The sequence below is a fragment of the Mobula hypostoma genome, chromosome 18 (assembly GCF_963921235.1).
Source record: "Mobula hypostoma chromosome 18, sMobHyp1.1, whole genome shotgun sequence".
Lineage (NCBI taxonomy): Eukaryota > Metazoa > Chordata > Chondrichthyes > Myliobatiformes > Myliobatidae > Mobula > Mobula hypostoma.
This window is the reverse complement of record NC_086114.1, coordinates 37,025,516-37,050,533: the sequence shown is the minus strand read 5'-3', so window position 1 is coordinate 37,050,533 and position 25,018 is coordinate 37,025,516. Positions and strand designations below refer to the sequence as shown.

The 25,018-nt window shown below is 44.2% G+C and overlaps 1 protein-coding gene across 1 annotated transcript in view; it reads left to right on the top strand.

Moving 5' to 3' along the window:
* ldb3a (LIM domain binding 3a) overlaps positions 1–25,018 on the top strand; it is a 179,264-nt gene that overhangs the window by 99,868 nt on the left and 54,378 nt on the right. The window contains exons 7-12 of the mRNA XM_063070731.1: positions 1,232–1,251; positions 5,099–5,299; positions 13,113–13,294; positions 16,581–16,617; positions 17,280–17,373; positions 22,944–23,012. Coding sequence (XP_062926801.1) covers positions 1,232–1,251; positions 5,099–5,299; positions 13,113–13,294; positions 16,581–16,617; positions 17,280–17,373; positions 22,944–23,012 — 603 coding nt within the window. The remainder of the gene's footprint in view (positions 1–1,231; positions 1,252–5,098; positions 5,300–13,112; positions 13,295–16,580; positions 16,618–17,279; positions 17,374–22,943; positions 23,013–25,018) is intronic.

Here is a 25,018-nt window from a genome sequence, read left to right as displayed (position 1 = left end):
CAAGACAGACCCTAAACATTCAGGAACCCTTCAAGCTACACTTAGTTACAAATATTTATCCAAACTGAGCGCTTGAAGTGGCAGGACAAAACAGAAACTAAACATTCAGTAACCAATCCAAGTTGCACACAGTGGCAAATACTTAACTAAAGTGTGCGTCTGGGCCCTCTCTGACTGTGGCAGACTTCCACTGCTTACTGTTTCCATGGCACCGGTCACAGCCCCCAACCTGTGGTGACCCAGAGACCGTAAAGGGATCACGTGCTTTCAGCGCACTAGATTTATACTCGACTGGCGCTGTGATGTCATCAGCTAAACAGCCAGTGCAAATGCTGCATTGCTCTTTAAATAGACGGATCCCCGCTACCCACAAGGGGGTGGCTTTCGATGAGCGGCTAACTGCAACAATGGCCTTGCTGTTACTACCTCAAGTTGTTTAAGATCTAGTCTGAAACCACTCACTCTGTCTCCCTGACCTTGTCTGAATTTGCTGAGGGTCAGGCCGGTGGGTTGCTCTCTTCTCATTACTACCATCGAGGAGATACAGAAGCCTGAAGACCCACACTCAATGCTTTAGGACCCCTCTGTAATCAAATTTATGAGCATTCACGGACACTATCTCATTCTTCCTCTTTTTGCATGATTTCTTTGTTTTATGTTCATTTTTTAATGTCTACTTCCGTACGTCTGACACAAAGCAACAAATGTCAGCAATAATAAACCTGATTCGGACTCTGATACTCTAGCCCTCTTTGTACTTCATGCCGCATAAAACAAGGCCATTCAGCCCATTGAGTCTGTGGGCTTTCGGAATAATGGAAGCATGGTTGTGGATGTGGGAGGAAACTGGAGCACCCCGGGAGAACGTGCAAACTCGACGCAGGCAGCACCTCGTTACTGGAGCACTACCATGCTGCTTCCTGCATTGAGGAAGATTGCGCTGGGTTCTGGTGACTGGCGTGTGCACGTTCCTGCTTGGTTTTGCCAGCTCCATTCACGTCCCTTGGTAGAGGCGCAAACTGGAGGCAGAATCTTCAGATTCCGCGTGTCGCGCTTCTCGGGGGAATATTTGTTCACTGAGCTGCTGCTGACTTCAGTGACAGTTGCCTGTTGCCCCTGTGTGGGCAAAATGGTGGGAGCGCTAACACAGATAGAGGTACAGGCTTACTCCTGATGTACCGTAGTGTGATGTGAAGACTAAACCTTTTTAATTTCTTTTTTCCTCCCACAGATTGTCAACACTGCAGCCAAGTTAGTGGGCAGCCATCCTGTGGTAGCGTGTTGTGTGTTGTGTTCAAGGGCAGCATGATGAGGCCCTGTTGCTGCGAGCTGCGATTCTCTGTCCTGGTCTTGAGTTGCTGTGCAGAACGAGCTTGGTTTGCCGTTGTGTTCCAGGTCATTGCACCCTGCCCTGTGTTCTAGAACCATCATCCGAGTGCATTTCACATTCTGCTAAATCCATGCAAACTCCAGATGTAAGACTGCTCCAGAAACCAGGTCTCTCTTCCACTTGCCATGCTCCATCCTCGGGGTTTATCTTCAGCTCTTCCTGAGATCGAGTGTAGAGTTCCCTATATCAGCCCTTCCTGTTACAAGAGCTTATGACAGGGTTCAGTGGAGGATCTGAGGTTAGGAAGCGGGTTGACAGTATAGTTCTTCAGTCAAGAGCCAGTAAACACAAGATGGGCTGACTAGTCCCCACCTGTGCCCCATGGGTTGGTCTTTAGAGCCCATTGCTACCCCAGTGACAGCTTACACTCATATGGCATCAGAATCCTATGGCATGGAGATGAAGAGGGTATTTCCAATACTGGGGGAGTCTAGCACCAGAGGGCACAGCCTCAGAATAGAACAGAGAAGAAGTGGAATTTGTTTTTTAGCCAGAGGATGGTGAGTCTGGAATTCATTGCTACTTGTGGAGGCCAAGTGATTGGGTATATTTAAAGTGGAGGTTAATAGGTTCTTGATTAGTGAGGATGTCAAAGGTTACAGGGAAAAGGCAGGAGAATGAGGATGAAAGCAAAAATAAATTAGTCGTGGTTGAATTGCAGAGCAGAATGAAATGGCTGCTATGTCTTGTAGTAAACATTGGAGACTACGCCAACAGAGCAGAAGACCTGTACCCTGAGGTAAAAGTCTGTGACCAAAGGTTTGGTTAACAGGGTGTCAGTGGTGCTGCTGATGGGAAAGAGAGGGCATGCTGAATGTCAGTCCCTAACAACAATGGGGTGGGGGAGTAACAGGAAGTACATTGAAGGGGCTGTTCCATGTTCTAAGTTCTACAAGAGTTGGTGGGTCAGAGGGCTGTGCACGTGAAGGGAACCAAGACTTAAGCCAGACATTGGACCAGTAGCCATAGCAGCAGTGAGCCCAGCGAGGAGGGAGGAGCAGTCCATGCCAGGGTGGAGGCAGATCACAGTGAAGAGAACTGGATAGAGAGAGTCTGAGGGCAGATGTGGAAGACTGAAGATAATCCAATGACAGGGTGCTTCATGGACACAGAGCCACAAGATTGCCTTGGGGGGTGGTGGTGTCAGGAAGGAAGGGACATGTCACACACTGCTGACACATGCAGTTGCTGAGGATCAGGCAAAGAGAGAATGAGGTGGAGGAGATAGAGGGCAGAGGCAGAGGTAGAGGAGGGGGTGGAGGGGCAGGTGGAATCCCTTTATTGTAGATACCCGGAATGCAACGTGTTAATTCCACATTGTAGATTGTGGGTTCTCTGCTCACTCCGAACAGGAAATTCCTAAAGCTCAACCACCATGTCCACCCTCTTCCTGGTGTGTTCCAGCTCTGCACAATCAAATGAGAAATGGGGAAAGTCGAGAGATATGGACAAGAAAAGAACTGATGGGGCACCTTGTCTGCCACCACTTTATCCTGATAAGCTCCCTATTTGCATTGTGCTACACGGGGTCCAAACATACTCTAGCAGTGGTTCCTACCTATGGAAAGGGACTGACAGAGACTTCGGTTTGGGGGGAAGGTTAGGGTTGGGATCAGGGTTAGGTTTGGGCTAATAGTTGCTGTAGTTGGGATGAGGGTTTGGGTTATGTTAGGAGTTGAGAATAGAGTTAGAGTCTGTTATGGATAGGGGTCGGGAATGGGGTGACAATCTCCTGTGTTTCAGGTGGGGTTTCTAATGTGCACGGTGGGTAAGCTGGCAGAGTTTTGTGCTGCGTGCTGAGTAACCTGACAAGTTGGTGCACAACGTGCTTGGTACGATGGCAGCTTTGTGCATTGCATGCTCGGACAGTGAGTGGGTGTGCCTTGGCCATCTTGGGCAGTACTGGTATGGACAGTGCATGCTGTGTGTTGAGCTTGGACATGGATGGAAGCTTGCAAAAGCGGTGGAGATTGTGTTGAAATGTCAAAATTTTTTTCTCAAAAAATGGGAGCAGGGAAATATTTCGCTTGTGCCAGTGACAGCAGAAGGAAGAGGTAGAGGCTTGACGGACTGACCTTTCATCCTGACATCTCAGGACTTTCAGCAGCATCCTGAGTTATTAATGCCTCCTCTCTTGCAGCACTGCTGTCACCGTCACAAGTCCAGACCCAATGCTGTTGAAATCATCGGTGCTATTTATATCAGAGTGCCGGAAGAGATAGCCTTGTTTGAATAACTCCCCATCAGCTGGTGACCTGCATGACCTGTCTTCTTCCCCTAATAATAATCTATGTGCAGACCCTGTGTGAGGATTAGCAGAAGCCTCTGTCATTGGGGTTGTTTCATCCGGTTATCCCACCTTGTATCTTCATTCTCCAGTGACTGGATCATCAGAGCTCCCCCTCCTGTCTCCCGTTGGGGCCTTGGGTTGGCAGCTCTGCCCTCTGGAACACTAGATGCTGAGAAAGCAACATCAAACTCTTGGCCAAATTGGTGTGAGCCATTGATTCTGCATGTAACATTGCTGGCTGGGACAGTCACTGAATGCTCAACTTTCAGATTTCGTTTTAATGTGTTGACGTTCACCCTCCCCCCGTCCTCATAGTGTGGCAGTACAGGCTTATACTTATTTACCATTGCCAATGGTCCAGTCAGCCCATTGGATCCATGCTAGCCCCCAAGCAGAGCAATCCCATCAGTCCAACCCTCCGCCCTTCTCCGAATTTCCCTGTACCTGGGTAACATTCCCTCTCTCAAACCCATCAGCTCCTGTTTGATCAACAGACACAAAATATCGGAGGAACTCAGCAAGTCAGGTGGAATCTAAGGATGGAAGAGTCAACGTATTGGGCCGAGTAAAGTCGACACATACCTCTTTATTGCCCTCCATGGATGCTACTTGACCTGTTGAGTTCCTCCAGCATTTTGTGTACGTTGCTCTAGATTTCTGGCATCTGCAGATTGTCCTGTGAGCTCTCATTTGAACTATATGGCCCTCGCCCACATTAAGGAGTAATTTACACCAGCCAATTAACCTACCCACGTCTTTAGAACGTGGAAGGGAACTGGAGCACCCAGGGGAACCTCTGCAGTCTCTGTGCGAATATTCAAACTACAGACACTGACAGCATCTGAGGTTGGAGTGGAAGTTGACTTGCTGGGAGCAGCACTGCTGTGCTGTCCTCTTGGTGCTGAGCTCAACAAAATCTACCCTTTATCCTCCAGCTTTTGGTTCAGGACATCCGACAGTGACCTTCCGTGTTTGCTCTTCCACCCATCACCCACCACCAGCCTCTCCCAAAGAGTAACGGGTCAAGAAATGACCAGGTGGTGAAGAGCCTTGGGAAGCCGGATGTGGCACTTTACCAAAGCCAGGGACCTTTCAGAGGAACTGGAAATAGTTTATGATTGTCACAATGGAAGCACCTTCAGTGTTCTAACAGTGAGAGAGATGCTGTCGTTGAGCTCAGCAGGCTCAGCACTGTGGAGTGTCCCATATGAGGACAGGAGTTGGTTCAGGGAGAATGAACTGTCTCTGTCTCCTGGGACATTCAGATTTGTGGATGGGACTTTTGGATTTCTAAGTGGGAATTTGAGAGAAGAGGCTTCTGAATCTTCCACCTCTCCAGTACTAACAGAACTTTCCCAGTAATGTTCCTTCCTGCCACATTTCACTCTCCTTTCCTTTCTCACTCCCACCACCTGTAGCGAGTATGTGGAGCGCTTCAACCCCAATGCATTGAAGGACTCGGTGCTGTCCACGCACAAGCCCATCGAAGTGAAGGGTCCGGGTGGAAAGGCCACCATCATCCACGCCCAGTATAACACCCCCATCAGCATGTACTCTCAGGACGCTATCATGGATGCCATTGCCGGCCAGGCCCACGCCAGGGGCAGTGACCTATCAAGGTAGGCCCAGGAGATCTCAGCATGCCAGGGGCTTCAGGAGCCATTTTGCACCTCTGGAGTTAGGGTAATTTCAAAATCAAATAACAATTAGTATTGGATTAAAGTTCAGCATTTGTTTAAACTGCTCAACAAAAAGTGGGCTTCTGAAATCATATGTGGGTTTAATGTTTCCTCTGGGTCAGTGCACTGTCAAATTCTGCAGCGAAATGTCAACAACAAGAATAACTGGTGCCTGGGTGTTTGTATAGAACTTATCCGTGGCCCTGATCCTCTTCATGGCCCCTTGGAGACCTGGGTTGCAGTGTAGGATGTACCTTTTCTCTCTTTCTCCCCAGAAGGAGGCCATTTGGCCCATCTTTCCCATGTTTGTCCAAAGGAACCTACTTGGCCTAATGCACCTTCTTGCACTGAATCCACAGCCTGCTGCCCGTCCACCTACCAGTGTAGTTTAAGTGTGGTATTGCTGTCCGGTTCTTCCTACAGTGGGTGCCAAACTCCAACTGCTTGTGGGGGTGGTGGAGGGGTTTCTCAACTAATCTTTCTGCTAACTATTATAATTGTCTTTCCATCAGTCTTTGATCCTTTTACTTTGACACACTTCATTGAAGTCTCTCCATGATCCTTATCAAATCCTGCCTCCTGATTACTCTTTTTCATTCCTGGTAAACATCTTCCATTCCCTCTCCTGTACAACCATGACTTCCCTGTAATCAGAAGTGTACACAGTGCCCAAACTGTTTCTGACTGCTGTACAGATCCAGCGAGACTTTACTCTCCTGATGCATAATCATAACAGAAAGTATCCTCTAGGTCTCTTCACCCATCTTGTGGATCTTTAAGGACCCACAGCCTGAAAATCTCTCTGATCCTCATATCTCCCAATCACAGTGTGTTTTCTTGCCCTATTGCGCCCTCCAAATGCAGAATTTAACATTAATTCCAAAAAAGGGTTAATGGCCATTTTCAGGTTATATACCTGAATGAGATTCGAAGTTTGCTCAGGATTTCTTTGATCCTGTCATGTTTCATTACCGCAGCCTTGTGTGGCCCACGGAACCATCAACAGAAGGAAACGCCTGCGTTACACTCCCAACGTTCTCTGTCACTGCATGAGGTGCGTGCAGCAACAGAGCGCTGGTCCATGCACACTGGCCCCTTAGAGCAGCCTTCCACCGTAACCATACCCCATTCCACATAGCCCGCCCGGCAAGGGAACTTGACATGTTAGATTTAACTGAGAGTTGTCATGTGTCACTGAAAAGGAAGCCTAGATCTGGTAGGTGCCTCCATTTCATTGAAAGGCCCCCACAGTACTGTCAGCAGTCAGTGAGAAACAGCAAGCGTTCTTCACCACAGGGTCAAATGTAACTCTCGGTTGCTGAAATCTTTCCTTGAGAGAGAACAGAGAAGACGCAGTAAGGTTTAGTCTTTCCTGTGGTGGTCGGTGGCCCATTCCCTTCCTCACAGGGATGATTGTTTTCCCATCCCGACAACCTAGCATCACTTGTGAGCAACAACAGTGGTGAAAATCAGCTGCTACTCAGATACTTCCCAGCCAGGAGGCAGCTTGGAACACAAGCTCTGGACTTTTTTATTTTGTACAGATGGCAGGTGGTTTTGTTACTGCATACTGAGTTTCAGCCCGGTTCAGTGCAAGGACATTAGGGAATGTCCTTGCTGCTGGGTATGAGGAAATGAATTTGCCCACAGGTGCACCACCAGGAGCACCTGCACCTCTGTTCACCCGGACATCTGCCTGTTCCAGAGAACTAGGTGTTGGTCACAAGGTAAAGTTACAGTGGTACCTTGCCTGTAACCCAGTGCACTGTGCTGAGCATTCTTCGCAGACTATGAACGTAAGCTTAAACCAGACTCCAAGTTTGAAGTTTGGTCATTGTGTAATGACTAGTTACAAGGCTAGTTCTCAGTTTCTGAGGAAATATTGTGTGGTAGAAGATTGCTCAAAGGTTTATTGACTGTAGTGCCATCTGAACTGAGCCTCTCCTGATACTAGTACATTGTATCACTATGTGGTGAAAATACTCCCATGATTTTGTGATAACTCTGCAGTTAAATGACCACAACTTCATAGTGTTGACTATTTGATACCTTTGTGTAGATCTGGGATTAGTGTTGCAACTCTTGTTTTGATTGGTAGAGCAGTGTTTTATTCTAATGGTATGTTACTTCTTTCTTTACCTCCCTCATCCCATCCCCATCCCACTCACACACACTCTCCCTCACTCCCATTTCTAACATACAACCGTCATTGTCATTTTTGTTACCTGTCTATCAAACCTACCTACCTCCTAAACAATCACGGATACCAATGGTCAATGCCCTGGGCGCTGTTTAATCATGCGACCCCCAGTGGCCCTGAACCTCCATTTGCGTAAGTAGGTCCAACTTTCATAACCAAGCTATTGTTTCTTAACCAAGTCTGTACTAAACTCTCAGGGGCCAGAAACACCATTTCAATCACAGACGCCAGAGAAGGGAGATTCCCTTTCTTGGTTCCTTGCCACTTGTGCTGTGACATGTCCAATTTTGGTTTTCTGCCTTTAGCAAAAAGGTTTGGGTGCATTTTCATGAGCCCACCAGCAAGGTAAATTCTGAGGGTATGTGTTGTAATGCATTAGCCTTTGCCCATGACATTGCCTTTGACACGGGTGCTGAACTGTTGTGGACAGCTATTGATGGGGTAGTTGGAGCTGGAGGGAAGCAGTATGATTTACGCCATGATCTTGAGAATGGTAAACTTGCTGTACAGACTCATTTGCCTTCCTTCTTGGAAGCCTCCATTGTGAAGAGGAAACTCACTGGCATTTGAAAGGACATTGGTAGTTCCTTCAGAGGAGGGTAGGTTTGCGGTACTGTGCCAGTCCATTGGGTCGTGCTAGGGTACCTTTAGATCCCAGATTTGTCAATGCATCTTTATTAGTATCACCTTGATGAAGTTTGGTAGGGGGTGGGGAAGGTGAGTGAAACAGGCTATTGTATCTGCTCGTCCTCAAGTGGGTGAAAGATGGACAGTGTACCCAATCGACCAAGCGTCAGACTGCTCAGTATAGGGATATCGCTTTCACATTGCATTCAGATCTAATTTAAACATCAGTGCCAGATACAACTCAATGTTAAACAGTATAAGTACACTTAGGAGCCAGAATATGGATAGAATTGAGCAGTAATGCAGTGTATGGATTAGGAGACTGAAATGACCACTGCGGTCAGTGGAAGAGGGAATAGGATGCTTTTGTGGGTGGTTAGAATGCCAGGCAGGAAACCAGGAGGTAAATGAAGAATTGTTTAAGAATGGTTTGTTGGATTTTTCCTTGTATGCCATTGGAGAGCTAGACAGTGCCAACAGGCAGAGTGTAGCGCAGCAAAGTTCATCTTTGATCTCATGAACTTAATTGTAAGGAATGTTGGGGAAAAAAACAAGTTTTTATTCAAAAAGAGATATGAGGGAATGTTAATCGATCCCACTGTCAACGTTGGGGAATCTGGGAGAAAGCTGAGAATTCTGACTTAGCTTTATTTGACACAATAATAAATGAATGGTGGAAGGTACCAAGGAAGCAAATGGTGTAAATATGCCAGACAGGAGATGGATTCAGATAACCATAATTTGATGGGTTTGTTAAACCAAAAGCTTTTTGTTTATGCTCTTAAAATGACCGACATACCTTTCACATACCACTGGATAAGTTCTAACGTTATCCTGAAAATTGTAGTTGTAGTGTTATTCCAGGTAATGTTTTGTGCTTGTTTAAAAATCAGTGTACACCTGAAATGCTGATGTCTGCCCTTCAGCCTTCCCATGATGCTGCATGCAGTGTTGGATTGAGTGTGCAAAATATACCCGTATTAAAATCATTGACACAGGTTGTCGATTGATACTTCCACTACCAAATGCAGAAATTGATTTGTTTTTTTCTGATGTCTGCTAACCTGAGCTAACTATTGTGGTCATGTTTTGTGTCCTGATCTAGACCTGAGTGGAGAGGAGATTAACATTTGTATTCATTACAATTGGTCCGAACTTTAGTGTGAACTGTAATCCAGGGATGCATTTTACAATGTTTTGAGCTAAAGGTTTGAAGCCTGTTTTGTTGGATCGCTTTGTGTAACCAATGATCAAGATGCTTAATCATAAGATTATATATCTCAAGGGAGAACAGGTACACTTACACTGAAACAGTAAGTTACCAACTAACAGAACTTTGATTTCAGAACACCTTTTATACAAAAAAACACGTTTAATTGTTGTCAAAGTGGGAAATATCGTGAAAGAATGCTGCTGCCCCAAAATGTAATGTGATACTGCAGGGATTGGCATGGTTTGCAGAGGGCAAGAGGTCAGTGCAAGATAGTTGGAGACCAAAAGATTTTTTTTGGGCTTCTCTACCTAGTTCTAAAGGTACGTCGCTTCCAAGTGACTCTTGCAGATTTACTTCTAAGGAGAGTGAGGCTCAGTGGAAGTTGCCACTGTGAGCTATGTGCAGTGTGTGGAGTACAAAACTGGTTGAAATTTTAAACAAAACCTGCAGATGCTGCAAGTTCTGAAATAAAATTAGGAAATGCTAGAAACATACAGCATCTGTGGAGACAGAAACAGGGTTAATGTTCCAAGTCTCTTGAATTGTTAACTCTGTTTCTTTCTTCACATTTACTGCGTAAAGAGTTGTGAAGTTGTGTGATACTCTAGCATGCCCACTGGCTTCTTCAGTGGTGACAATGCTGAACTCTGCAGACAGGAGGCTCCCTTTGTCATCACAGAGTGCTTGGCTCATCTATGAGAGCGGCAGAGCCCACAGTAGAATGAAGACTGACAGTGAAGCCTGTAGATCAAGCTGCTTGGTATTGGTAGCAGGTTGCTTTACTAGATGTGGCGTGTGGCAGAGAGCTTAAATGCTAGACAGGTGTGTTTAAAGGGAGATGGCTGGTTGAAGAGACAGACATCAGGTCATAGAATGCCTGTTTGTTAGGTGTTTAAAAACAAAACTACAGATGGTGGAAATCTGAGATAAAATGCTGGAAATAGTCAGCTAGTCAGGCAGCATCTGTGGAGAAAGAAACAGTGAATATTTTGGGTTAATGGCCTTCCATCAAGTGAGAACTGTTGAAAGGTCATCAGCCTGAAACATTAACTGTTTCTCTTTTCCCTGAAGCTGAGTGTTTCCAGCATTTTCTGCTTTAATTGAGGATTAGATGTACTGTGTAATGGTGTGTGTGTGTGTGTGTGTGTGTGTGTATGTGGTCCAGTAGGGAAATTAGTCCCACCCCACAGTGGCCAGGTGTGAATTATTTTATGAAACATTAGACAGATGATTTTTAAAAACTCTAAACCACCACTCTTTTCTCACTTGGATCAGGATGTTTGTCTCCCTCTTTCTCTCTCACTCACACACAGTTAGGATACTGAGGTATGACTGTTCCTAAACTTTATTGGTTGAGAGCATTTGTTTTCTGTTCACTCATTGGTTGTTGTGGAAGATTGGGTTTGATGATATGTTCATTGGAATTATTGTGATTGATAATTGCCCACCTCAGTAGAAACAAGATTTATAATGAAGTTTATTGAGTTTCAGCTGATATTTTGGTGTTGAGTTTTGAGCCTCTAGTGACTTTAAGACACCAACTGATATTGACATGTATTATCTATCTGGCTGCCTTCTACGAAAGTCATGGTATGCTTAAAATGTAATTCATTTTTTTTACTATAAGAAGCCAGTACTTCAACTGTCTGCAGTATTTCATGATACTTCCAGTTTCGACGTACATCGCAGTCCACTGTCTGCAGAGTTTACCTTGAGGATCTGTCTGTGCTTTTGGGTCACTGGTATGCTTGGGATATTTGTCAGGTGGAGTAATTGTTTTCTCAATTACAGACAACCTACACCAGACTCAGTTTGTGACCCTGGTTCACACAGGTGTAGTAGAAGTTGGCATGGAGTGTCATTGTGAAGTGGTGACTTGGTAGTTTCTGTGTATTTGGAGACAGGTTTGTGAGTGGACACATTACATTTTGTATATTCTAGCGTGCCAAGGGAGTTGAGTGATTTTGAGTCTCATGCAGGAAGTAATGTTGGGGTGTAAGATCAGCCAAAATCCTACTGGATGGTAGAGAGAGCTTGAGGAGATGCCTGCCATACTCCTCCTTTTTCCAGAGGAATCCCACTGCTGCCTTTGAGTGACTGGAGAGTGAAGGCCTACAGACAGTACACTTGATGTCTGGACAATAGACATCATCCTCTGCTCTCTTGTCCCTGCATGTGACCATGTGGTGAGCAACAGGACAGATGCAGAGTTTACCCAGGAGATCAGCCTGCTCCCCCAACATCAGGAACAAATTGCAAACTAACTATTTTCTTAGAGTTTCCTTTAAAACTGCGCCCATCCAGCTGATGACCCCCAATCTGGAAGTGACCATCAGTGACAGACATGTGAAGGTGCCTGACTAACTTACTGATTCCAAATGTTAATTTGGTATTGAGTTAGCCAACACTCCACAATGCCCTCCGTTCATCACAGGCCTCTGTACTCATGTTCCCACCTCTCCCCTCTCCCGCCTTACATTTGCCCTGAATGGATAGACAAGAAGGTCAACTCACAGGTCACGTCACGCTATGGTAGAGTAGCGGTTAGCGCGACGTAAATACAGCTCGGAGCATCGGAGTTCAGAGTTCAGTTCCAATGTCATCTGCAAGGAGTCTTTGCATCCTCCCCATGGAATGTGTGGATTTCCCCAGGTGGTCTGGATACTGCAGACTGCTGCTCTGTACTTAGCCCAGAGAACACTGTCCGTACATTCCCCTGCTCTTTGACTGCCACTGCAACTGTTCACCAGGTGGATGATGCAAAGAGGTTCGCTACAGAATTGAATGCAAGAGTTGCTGATATAGATGTCTAAGATGTATGCATATGCAAATGTTAGATAAGAGAAAAATAAAATTGAATTATTTGGTAATTTATTTGAGAGAAGAATTGGAGCTCGAAGGACGTTAAGAAGGATTACCAAGCTATCGTTGTCGGGAGGGAAGAAGGAAGTAAGTTCTTTATTTGGAAGATTTCCTCTGGCTTTGTCCAGAGCTGATGAGTTCTGTTGTAGCTTCCTTAGCAGTGGTCTGTGCTTTCCACTGTCTCGCTCAAGACCACACCAGCAAGCCGATGGCAAAGTGGGGAAGGGGGAGCATGAATCCTCCTTGGATCTAAGCTGAACAATTTGTTAGTTTAACTCATGAATGGGCTGTGAAAATGTTGATAGACAGCTGAGATCGTGCCCATGGAATGTTAAAGTACAACATCCCAGCCCCTGTTCACTGTGAAATGATGCAAGTTCAATCAAAACTCACTGAATTTTAAAATCTAAAGCATTTAAAATTTTTAAATCATATTTTGAAAAACTGTAGCCTGTGATGGCTGTACAGTGCTCCTGAGTTGGACCATGCAGTGCGGCTGAATGTGGTGCAAAGTTGCATTCCGCTGGTGGAAGAGCCACACGGAGTTCTGCTGTGAAGTGGGTGCAGCTATTTCAGGCCACCGCTGTGGTCCTCGTGTCACCAAATTGGCTATGGTTGGCATAACCCTCAGTGAAAAGTTGATGTGAGCAGATGCTAGGGGCTCTGATTTCTTGTAATTTTTTTAAAAATCACTTTTTGTTCAAAGGAGATCTATAAAGTTTCAGGGCCCGTATCCAGAGGAGAGGCATTGAATACCTACATTGCAGATTCCCTGAAGACCAGTTGGAGCCCCGTTGAGGCTCAGAGTTAGGCTATGTTACTGTAAAATGTGACTCTCTCTGTTATTGCAGTAATCTACATGTTAAAGATGCTCTAGTCGACAGTTCTTCTCCAGTCTACCAGGCTGTAATTCGTAACACTACCAAGCCCCAACAGAGCCAACAGCAGGAACAGGATGAATGGACCCGTAGGGCTGCTAATCTGCAGTCCAAATCGTTCCGAGTCCTTGCTCAGTTGACTGGAACAGAATTCTGTAAGTATTGCAAACATTTTCTCTGTTAAATTAACTGGGGAGAAGTGAGCAGTGCACTCAATTAGCCCATTTCCTGATATTAACGAGACTTGGGGTTAGATCCAAACCAGATCAGGGAAGTGTCCTCACCTGCAGCTGGTGAGCTGAAGAGGTATGAGCCCAGTGCTGACAGGGTCTCGGCTCACAGAGTGATCAGCCTCACTCTGGGAAATGGTGCACTAGGTGGTGTTGCCTTGCTACTGAAGCAGAGCTGAGGAAACTTTACATTGTGGCTAACTTTCACCACAGTCAGGCATTTGATGGGACAGAAGCGAGGGAACTCCACTCTGCTCCTATCCACAAGCCTTCAGTGTATCATTTCTGAGGGAGCATTGCTGATGATGTGTTACACCCAACCCAGAGGGTTTGCTGAGGCAGTGTGGAGAGAGTCCCTCTTCATTTTGCTGGAATAGAATTATTCCTCCTTCACAGATTTGTGGAAATCTTTATTGACAAGGTAAACATCCTAATATCTCTCCTAACCTAGCTCATCTTATGTAGTATTGCAGGGGGAAAACACCCAGGGTACACATGGTTAACACCTTTGCAACATTCTAGCTCTCCCCTCAGAACGCTGTTGGAGGGGCAGGAATTTAAATCCTTTGTTGCCTCTGTAGCAAAGTGGACTTGCAAACATATGACCACCAGCCCCTCTATGTTCACCCAGGCTTCACCATCTTGTAATGCTGCGGTTATGCCATCGTACATGAGGGTCTTGCAGCAAGTGGCTCGCCTGCCTGCTGTGGCCGGCTGTTGCTGCAAAGGTTCTGTCCTTGCTGTCACTAACCAGCAATGAGGAAGATGAGCAGATTATTTGTATCAATATGAGCAAGGCATACGTGGGTGCTTGCCACACATTTTTTCGTCAAAGTTGCATTATTTCCCCACCCAAACATGGTTTAACAGTTCTGAGATTTTTCATGATTCAGAGGTAAGAGTTGGCTTTAAAGTGATCATGTTACAAATATTCCCTTTGCCCGCCTCTCTTGTCACCCTCTTGTCATACACATGTCTCCAAGTTAACAGTAGGGCAGTGACGAATAAACTTCTGTGACTTCCAGCCAGGGACAGGTATCGATTTTAACTGATGTTTCAATAAAAAAACTCTGCCATCTTCATCAGGGATGATGCCTGGGCGTGACTAGTCCAGTGGTTTTATACCCCCAACGTTCATCCCTCCTGATTGGTTAGTCCTCATCCAATCAAATTTCCTACCTTGTTTACAGTTGAATTCCAGTTCTTACTTACAGCAAGACTTTCGTCTTTGTTAAAATTCTTTTCTCTAGTTTTACTTCAATGGCTTCCTTTACACCAGGCAGTCCCAAAAGCCATTGGTATGGCATAGTAGTTTTGTGCCGTCAAAGTCAATCCTATGACCGTTGCGAATGCAGTGTTCTGTTAACACCGATTTCAATGAGTAACCCAAATGGATACACCTGTTGTGCTCCTTGATGTGGGTTTCCACCATGCGTCCCGTCTGGCCGATATACACTGCTCTGTACTCACAGAGAATCCTGTAAACTCCAGCCGTCCTAAGTCCCAGGTCATCTTTGACCCACATAAGCTGTGTGTTGAGTTTCCTTATGGGTTTGTGGATAGTATTAATCTGGTATTTCTTAAGGACCCTTCCAGAAACCATGGAAATATAGGGAAGACAGGCAGTAGTGACGGGTTCCTCCTCGTTGTTTAGTTTCCTGGTTTTTCTGTTGGCCCTTTTAAGGGCCCGATTGATTTCCTTCACCTTGCATCTATTCTTTTGGAATGTCATGCGTAATCATTTTATTTCTTTGTGGAAACTCGCTGAGTCCGAAATAGTTTTCGACGGTTAATCAAAGTAGAAAGAACCACTCTACGTTGGGAGCCATGATGGTCACTGTTGTTATTGAGGTACAAGTCCATGTGAGTGGGTTTCCGATAGATGCCATGTCAAAGGCTACCAGCTGGTTCCCTTCATATTAGAATGTCCAGGAATGTGAGGCAACCATTCTTCTCCATCCCCATCACAAATTGAATCTTTGGATGTATGCTGTCCAGATGGCTTTTGGGACTGCTTGGTGAAGGAAGCCATTGAAACAGAACTAGAGAAAAAGTATTTTAACAAGGATGAAGGTCTCTAAGTAAGAACTGGAATTTGATTGTAAACAAGGGGGAGAGCAGAAACCTGATTGGATGAGGGCTAACCAATCAATAGGGACGAACTTCGGGGGTATAAATACTACCAGACTAGACATCCCCGATGAAGATGGCAGAGTTTGTCATCGAAACGTTGGTTAAAATCAATACCTATACCTGGCTTGAGCCTGAGAAGAGTTTATTCATCATATATGCCAGGAAAGCACTAGATCCTTTTACAGTAGGGCAGTGTTCTCTCGCCATGTTCTTCACTCAGTATGAGGGCTAATGGATTGAAAGTATACTCCTACTTTTGTTCGTGTTGGCTGCTATATCTCCGAATAAATCCTATCTTCTGAAGATTAACATGTACTGTAAATGCCTTGAAAACTACAAGGGTAAATCCCACAGGATTTACAGTTTCCAGTTAAACACATCAACACTATTCATAAACCTCAGCTTTAGTTTAGTCTGGAAAGGTGGGATTATTAAGGTAATTGCAAGTCAATCTTGAAATTGGATGGGAAAGGTGAAGAGCTACCTCAGAATACAGTCAACGCAGAGCTCCGGAAGTAGGGTTGTGTGTTCAATGCAGGGGATGATTTGGAGAATGTGTATCATACATGTTTCACCCGTGCCATTAGCTGTCCAGCTCTTGCTTGTAATCTGGATTGGTGACCCTTATGAGGAATCTGGGACTTATTCCCGATTGAACTGATTAGTAAGCAGCTGGGTCATGGCTTTAGTGAGACTGAGGACAAAGGCACAATAGTTATATCTGCCTGGTGTGACAGAGTGTCACAATCCAGTTATCCAGTTAGTCTTCTATCCTGTAATTTTGGAATAGCAGTTTGGTAGGACTGGTTGGTCAACTCCAAAGTGACCTTCAGTTAAACTTTTTACAAATCTGGAATCTTTTCTGTATCATGGTCAGAACTTTGGCTGTGTTACGGTCATTCAACAAATAGTCTTTCCCCTCATTTCAGCCTGGGGTTGAGAGTTGGCGCAGCTGCCATCTTCTCTTTCCGTGCCCTTCTCCTGCCTAAAGAAAGCAGTCCCTTAACCTAGCGCCCTGTGGGTGTGAAGGGGTAGAGCCCTTGGACGTTGTCACTCATTGGAATCTCTTATTTTGCAGTGCAAGATCCAGATGAGGATGCAATGAAGAGATCAAGGTAGGCTTCTGTCAACAGCAGCAGCCACCTGGCCTCCTTATCACACCCACCAAACAGTATCCAGTTAAACACATCAACACAATACACGAGCCTCACCATTAGATTCATTTAGAAAGGTGGGGTTATTGAGGTGATTATGAGTTGAAATTGGATGGGGAAGGCTGAAGGTCTGCCTCAGAATACAGTCAACACGTAGAGCTCTGGAAGTAGTGTTGACAATCACAGGGGATAACTTGTTAAGTTCACCTTGAAATTGGGCTTTAGTAGGTAGAGTATAGTCAGGTATTGGTATTTGTAACATATTTCTGAAATTATCTCCACATCCCTCACCCCTCCTGCCCTAAGGATGTTTTCTGTCAGACCTACACTAATTATGGGGGTTTGCGCTGATTTCATATGTAATCCCTGCTCTAACACAGAAATGACAAGGATGTTGAAAGGGTTGTCAATTTAAGGATCTGAAATGATTTGGAAACCAGTGTGCAAAGCAATCTCTTCTTGTTGCTCCGGTAGCAACAGATCAATTGGGGACCTTGGAAGCCTTGTCATTTGGGTTGTGCTTTGATTGGTTTGTGTGTTATAAGGTGAGGAGGCAGAGGACTTATTCCCTCATCCCTTACTCTTCTCCTCCTCTCTCTTTTCTCTCTCTCTCTACGCCACAGGGAAAAGTTTGAACATGAAGTAAAAGGTCCACGGTTTGCCAAATTACGCAATTGGCATCATGGTCTGTCTGCACAGATCCTTAATATCAAAGGTTAAACTGCCCACGTGTAATCAGACACTTTCAGATAGTTACTAAACTAATAATAAAGGGCAAACTTCTGTCATAGTGACTCTGTTAAAAAAAAGTAGCTTGAGAACATCAAATCTTCTAAAACAAGTTAAAGAAAGTGCTTGTTGAGTATCCATAGCCTTGTATCCTTCCTGTGTTGTAACCTAGTGCCCTAGCAGTACACTACTTCCTCATGTATACAGTTACTCTGACAATAAATTGTTAAAAATCCTACTTCTGTATAAAGACTCAGCTTCTATATCTCTCAGTTCCTTTCAAAGAAGTGTTAGGGAATGATAACTGTTGGCTTCCTTGTATTTGTGAAAGAGTGCCATTTGAAGGGTACTGTAGCTGTCTCATTGCTGTTTAAGTGACAGGTGCTGTCCAGCCAGAAGGAATGCTCACATTACACAAGTCAGACAATCGGGTTTCGGGGGAAACCCAGGTAAAAAGTGGAGAATGATTGGCCTGGAATAATGAAAAAGATATGATGAGCCAACTTAGTGGTATTTCAGTGATAAGCCAAGTCAGTTTATTGTACCAAACCACAGGTAACTGCCTGGATGTGACTGAACAAATTCTAAATATGGGTAGTGAAATATTTTTATTGGGATTATTAACATGTTTACAATATTTGCATCATTCTCAATTCAATATTTAGAAATAAACATCAAATTAAACCACAACTTTTCTTGTCCAGGATACACTCCAGCCCCTGCTGCACCCACTGATTTTGGAAGGCTTCCAGACAGCCACAAGGATTACCAATAGTGATATTAACTTTTTATTCTAGATTGAAGTAACTAATTAACTGTCTTTAAATTCTGCAGCTGCCATTATGAGATTCGAACTCATGTCTCTAGAGCATTGGTTCAGTCTTCTGGTTCAACTCATACTATAACCACTACTCTGCCACTGCCCTTCATTTACACTGTTACACAAAGATCTGTCGAAAGTAAGCACCAAGCAAGTCCTGGACTTTTGGTTATATAGTTAATTGGTAGTTTAGGGCTCCTTGCCAAATGTCAGACCTGACATCAACTAAAGTTAATTGAGTTGAGGATTCCTATAAAATTTTGTAAAATAATTCATCTCTCCTTGTTATGTTTCTCTTAACAAAAATGGTGCAACATGACAAGTTTTCCTCTGAGCTTCTGATTGAACTCAGATTCTAGGACAAGTGAAAGGGAAAGAAAGGGCTGGTCTGAATAAATCAGACTGAATCTGGCTACATACAGATAACGTAGGATGCCCTCAAGTCTCAAGGCCCAAGGTCAACAGACACAAGAGACCAACAAGGCAACTGGCAATTGATTGGAAAATTTAACCAAATTCCCATTACACCAAGGGCTTACCTTTTGCACATTGAATTTAGATGAATGTATACTCTGGTATTGTGAGGCTTTAGTGAAAATACTTCTACCAGTCAGATGAGGTATAGTTATTTTTGATAACTGTGATGTGTGAGCATTTCTTCGTTAGGGGGAAATTATGAGTGCTCCATTGAATATTTAATTTTTGAGGTAATGTGTAAAATTTAGATAGACTGATCTGAAAGTGAAGGAATGAGATGGGATGGGTTGACTTGAGTAGAGAACGGGCCTGATAATTGTAACACACCTCACTGTGATTTTGCAGAGAGAAAATTCTGTACTCAGACCGCAATATATTCCCCCTCCTCTGTTTTCCCCTGCTTGCAATTCTGTACTTTTGGGTATTGAGCCCAGATGCTCGGAGAACCCATTCATGTGACACTGTTCAGCCATGACAGGGCTGCAGATTCCTCATTGGACTCAAGTTACAGACCAGGTCACTGGGTGACAATCTGGAGAACAAATTCCAGATGCAGACTCTGTTACCTTCCCTCATTCTGCCTTTCCCCAGCCCACCCCACAGCCAGTGGCCCTGAAGCACAAGTCTGACATTCGACCGTGGCAAAGGGCACCACAGGGCCCTCTTTGGATCTGTGTTCCTTCTGTGCACTTGCAATCCTTTGGCTATAACAAGAAGCAGAAAACAGACACAAGCATAAATTTAATGAGTGTAGCTGAACAGTACCATATTCCAAAAAAAACCAGATTTTAATCTGTGAAACTGCAAAATAAAAGTGGGGTGTGTTATACATTGGTGATGACACTGCCTTGTGGTGGTGATGTGGAGTCTGGGATACATGGACTCCAGTATTTGAGCCATTTCTGCAGCTTCCTATTGTCCCACTTGTCTTACAGCCAAAGTTCAATGGTTGTTTGTGAATGATTTCAGTCGAGAGTGGACACAAGCTGAAGACCAGGGGTATTTGAACTGGTTTTGGTGTAGAATGGTCTTTTGATAAAAGGCACAATGTGATTATTTGGTTTCTGTATTCTCTGCTTGACTGTTTTTGGTTTGCAATTTCTCTGTATATAGCAGCACTTTTTCTCTGAAATAAAACATAAATTGAGTTTAAAAAAGACAATTAGGTCCTCTTCCAGTCTTTTTCTACAAGTGTAGCTAGACTATCAGGACACTCCTAGTCTGTCCCAATCACATTATTTAGAGTCGAACATTTTAGCTCTACAGAGGTTGCTTTGAAGAGACAGTCCCAGGTTGGGAGGATTACAGGGGTGCAGGTAACTGGTGAGATGGTGAAGCCAGAGAGAGATGATTTAAGAGGGTAACATTCCAAAAGAAAATATTACATTGTTTGGATTCATACCACAATTTGGTTAAATTATCTTACTGAGCAAGGTCAACATTTTAAAATTTGCCACTAAAGTGTTGTCCTCAAATGCAATACTCATATTAAAATTCCCCTTCCCTCTTCTGTCAGGAGAGTGATGTTCTGCAGTTAAAGCTAGGGCTCCCTCTTCTACCTTAGCCTGAGAAAACCTGAGATAATCAGACCTCTCCCCAGTGTTTCCTGACCTTGCAGTCACTGGGATCTTCTATTTGTCATCAGTGCTGGTGTCTTAGCACCATGTGTTCCTGACAGACGACATTTCACCTGTGATTAACATTTGTTACTTCAGTTGTAACATTGCTGGTCCAGACCGTGAGGTCAGCTCTGCTGATCATCCAGGAACTCTGAAGAATGAAGTTATGTTTCCCTAGCTTTCAGGTTAAGCACTGATACAGTGTTGTTTGGGAAGGCTTGAAGTAACTTTTGTTTTCTATATATTGAATGAATCCAAGTAGTGTGATAAACCAAGAAGTCAACGGTTTATTTAAAGATGAATTAACTGATATCAGAGTTTAGGTAGGCTGGCATGAGAAGGTACTATCTCTTTCAAATGCTTTATAACAGTAACTTTGACCAAACAAGTATGAAATAAAGTAATTTACACATTCGGCATAGTGGTGGACTGACCAAACACAGTACACATATGTGTATGTTTATGTACGGTATGGGTGTAGAACAGATGATGCACAATTACATGATTTTAAACCTTGTGTTGAATCTGCAAAAGTGGGTTGTGATACACTTTGAAAGGTTGAACTTGAAGGCAGAGTACAAGATTAATGGCAGGATTCCTAGCAGCATGGAGGAACGTGGGGATCTTAGAGTCCACATCCATAGATCCCTCAAAGTTTTGCACAAGTTGATGGGATGGTTACGAAGGCATGTGTTGTGTTGGCTTTCATCAGTTGGAGAATTTAGAAGAGCTGTGAGGTTATGTTGCAACTCTAAAACTCTAGTTAGACCGCACTTAGGGTATTTTGCTTTGTTCTGATTGCCTCATTATAGGAAGGATATGGAAGCTTCAGAAAGGGTGCAGAGGAGATCTAGATTTAGATTAGATTATGAGGACACTCAGTCCTCATTTATTGTTATTTAGAAATGCATGCATTAAAAATGATACAATGTTCCTCCACAATGATATCACAAGAAACACAAGACAAACCAAGACTAAAACTGACAAAACCACATAATTATAACATATAGTTACAACAGTGCAAAGCAATACCGTTATTTGATAAAGAGCAGACCATGGGTACACTAAAAAAAAGTCTCAAAGTCCCGATAGCCTCATTATCTCACGCAGACGGTAGAAGGGAGAAACTCTTCCTGCCATGAACCTCCAAGTGCTGCAAACTTGCCGATGCGGCACCATTGGAAGCACCCGACCGCAGCAGACTCTGAGTCCGTCTGAAAACTTTTTCGAGCCTCCGACCAGCCCTCCGACACCAAGTACCGAGCGTCATCCTCTGCTGAGCACTTCGACCCCGCCCCGGCCGCCGAGCAACAAGCAAAGCCGAGGAGTCGGGGCCTTCTCCTCTGGAGATTCTCGATCGCACGGTAGCAGCAGCAGCGAAGCGGGCATTTCAGTAGTTTCACCAGATGTCCCTCCGTACTTTCACGTACGTCTCCATCAAATCAGGATTGTGCACGGCACCCTACTTGACAGATGGGGATGCTGCCTGGATTAGAGAGCCTATTTTATGGGGAAAGGTTGAGTGAGCTCGGGCTTTTTTCATTGGAGCAAAGGAGAATAAGAGGTGAATTCATAGAGGTGCCATAGATAATAAGAAGGGTGGAGTAGACAGACAGCACCTTTTCCCAGGACAGCAGTGGTTAATACAAGAGGGCATAATTTTAGTAATTAGAGGAAAGTATATAGGGGATGTCAGAGGTAGGTTGTTTACACAGAGAAAAGTAGATGCTTGGAAAGGTAGATGCACAGGTGGTGGTCGAAGCAGATACATTAGGGACATTTAAGAAACTCTTAGATAGGCATGTGGATGAAAGAAAAATGGAGGGTTATGTGGGAGGGAAGGGTTAAATTGATCTTGGAGTAGGTTAAAAGGATGGCACAACATCATGGGCCAAAGGGCCTGTTCTGTTTACTACTGGAATGTTCTATCTTCTTATCCAGCTCCTTTTAAAGAGTGTTTGATAGATAATAGAGGGGAATGGGGAAGAAAGAAGCAAGCACTGAGATGCCGTGGCAGAGAAGGAATGAGAAAGAAAACAGGAGCTGACAGAGGTCTGAAAGGGTCCGGAGGAACCTACAGACAGCACTTTTGTGATGGAGTGGAGAGTTGGTACCCTTTTCAGAATCATGGAGGAGATTGAGGGTGGGGATTGGAACACACAGCACAAAGGTCAAGAGTGAGTGGAGCTGGAGGATGAGAGGGGAGCCAGCAGAAATGTTCACGGGAATGGAAATCAGTGCAGAAACAGCCCTTTCATTCATACTTTCCAGACCATCAGCTTTCTGCTGAGATGGCCTTGCACAAAGCTGATGTAGCAGCTCTCGAACTCTGAAAGTGAATAACCTGTTTATATAACCTCGGAATTGCCACGTCTAGGCAGCGGGTGTTTTCTACACTGACGTTGAGTGTCATGTTAGTCTGGATACATTTCCACCAGCACCACAGCTCTTCAGATCGTTTTCACAAATGCATCAGGAGGAGGTCAAGGGAACTGTGGAAATAAAGCTTGAACTTCAATGGCATTGTTGGAAATATTGATCCCATTGGCACCAATATTTGTCAAACGTCGGCCTTTTGCAAGAAAAGTGTAAAGGACAGAGGTTTCCCATCCTGTGAGATTGTTGACAATTGTGTTTGTCAGTGCGAGCTTGGCTCCATCCCCCTCGACAAGTTACGTGAGCAGGCTGGACTTGGATATGGGGAGCAGCAGGTACAATGTTTGCAGATGGCACAAAAGTTGACAAAATTGAAAACAGTTTGAGGGCTCAGAGAGGAACAATGAAATAGATGGAGGCAGAGCAGGAGGGGTTCAATGGTTAGGTGATGCCCTTGGGGAGCAGGTGTAATGATAAATGACATGCTCTAAACAGAGAGACTTCATTGCCCATTGCTAGTCCTTTAAACCGGTAAGGTCTGTTGGAAAAAGTGACTACAAGTTAGCTAAGTTTAAAGAGGCCCTCATGTATAAAGGTTATGTTTGAACTGTGTAAATGTCTGGTCAGGCTTCAACAAGAGCATTGTGGACAGATCAGAAAAGGTCTGGAAAGGGACACAGAAAGCTTTTTCACAGTGTTACCTAGGATGAGGAACTTCAGTTACGAGGCAAGTTTGGATGAATTACGACTGTTTTCTTGGAACAGGGTTGGCTCAGTAGAGATGTTCAAGACCAACATGTTTTGATAGATTGGGCAGAGGAAAACACTTTCCTGTGGAAATGTTTCAACAAACAGAGGTGGCGGATGGACATATATTACACATGGTGATGAGAAACAGTTTGTCTCAAAGTTGTTTGGCCCAGGAGTATTCTACCTAAAAATTTGATGGAAGAAGATTCTGAAAATAATTTTTAAAGGAAGTGGACAGGCACTATTAGTAAAGGAGAGGAACTTGCAGAGATACAGACAAAGAAAATGGCTGTGTGAGAGTAAGCAATGAACCAGCCCTGTAAGTGTGGTTGATCCCAACTTCAAAAATATATTACAGAATGAGGTATGAGGTTTGGCCTTGCTGTGCTTGGGATGTTTGGCCCGTCCACCACTTCAAATGCCTTTTTTAATGTTCCTTTCAAAATTGAAGCTTAAATCTACTTCTAACTTTGAACTTTGGCATGAGGCCCAAAAGGCAGTGGACTGCAATGTAAGGTCTGTCCATCTCACATTGGAAATGGGCTCAGACTTCCAGGCCTTCACTGATGCCCAGTTAAAGTCTGTACAGATTCCGACTGATAGCAGATTGCAAAAAAGCCATGAGCTCCTGGAAAGAACAGTTAGAACCCGAGTATAATGGCAGTGTACTTCTGCCCATTTCCAATGTCCTGAAGCTATACCATCAGCTTTTCTTCTCTTCAGGCAGGGTGACACAGTGATACTTCGTTCTCTTAAACAAAACACTGAAAACAATAATAAATAAACCTACCCAGAAGTTTCAGAAAATAAACAGTCTAAAAATCCATAAATTTAAATTAATTTGTCCAGTTGTGCATGTGATGAAGTTATTTCATGCTGAAGTGAGAATCTGCCTTGGGCTTTCCCACTGCGTTGCATACTGGTTCAATATTAAACTGACTTTTCAAACTTAATTCATGACACTCAATATGTGTGTGACTCCTTGGTCAGAGTTAGAGTTCTGAGTACCCATGCAAACCTTCAGTATGTTGTTTTTACAACAGCTAGGATACACCATAAACACCAAGCTTAGATAGGACACTGTTGTCAACAAGGTACTAAACTTGAATGCAGTCAAATTATTTGACCACGTTCCGACCCAGTCCTACCAACAGAAGTCTCTTGTGAAAGACACTGTCTCCCAGATAACTAGGAAACATGTCAGAAACACAGCAAAAAACAAACTGCTGGAGGAACTCAGTGGGTCAGGAATAAACTTCATAGATGGAAGGAGGCTTCTTAAGATCCTGTTGGATTTTAGTAACATGGACGAAAGTGATGCAGGTGTGACACGTGGGCAAGTAGACTTCCTGCAAATTGTGCAAATAATGAGTTCTTGAAGATTGTGTTCCATGGCCGCAGCTGAAACATAAAGAGGCCTCAGGTAAACTGCTTGTCTGGTTGTGACATAGGGAAATATCCAACCTGCAATGGGCTGTTCCCTCCCCAAACCAAAAACTAACCCAAATTCTGCTGAATGCTCCCATGGTGGGGCATGCCCCCAGTGGCTGGCTGAGATACTTACTGACTGCACGCCCTGCATGTAGTGAGT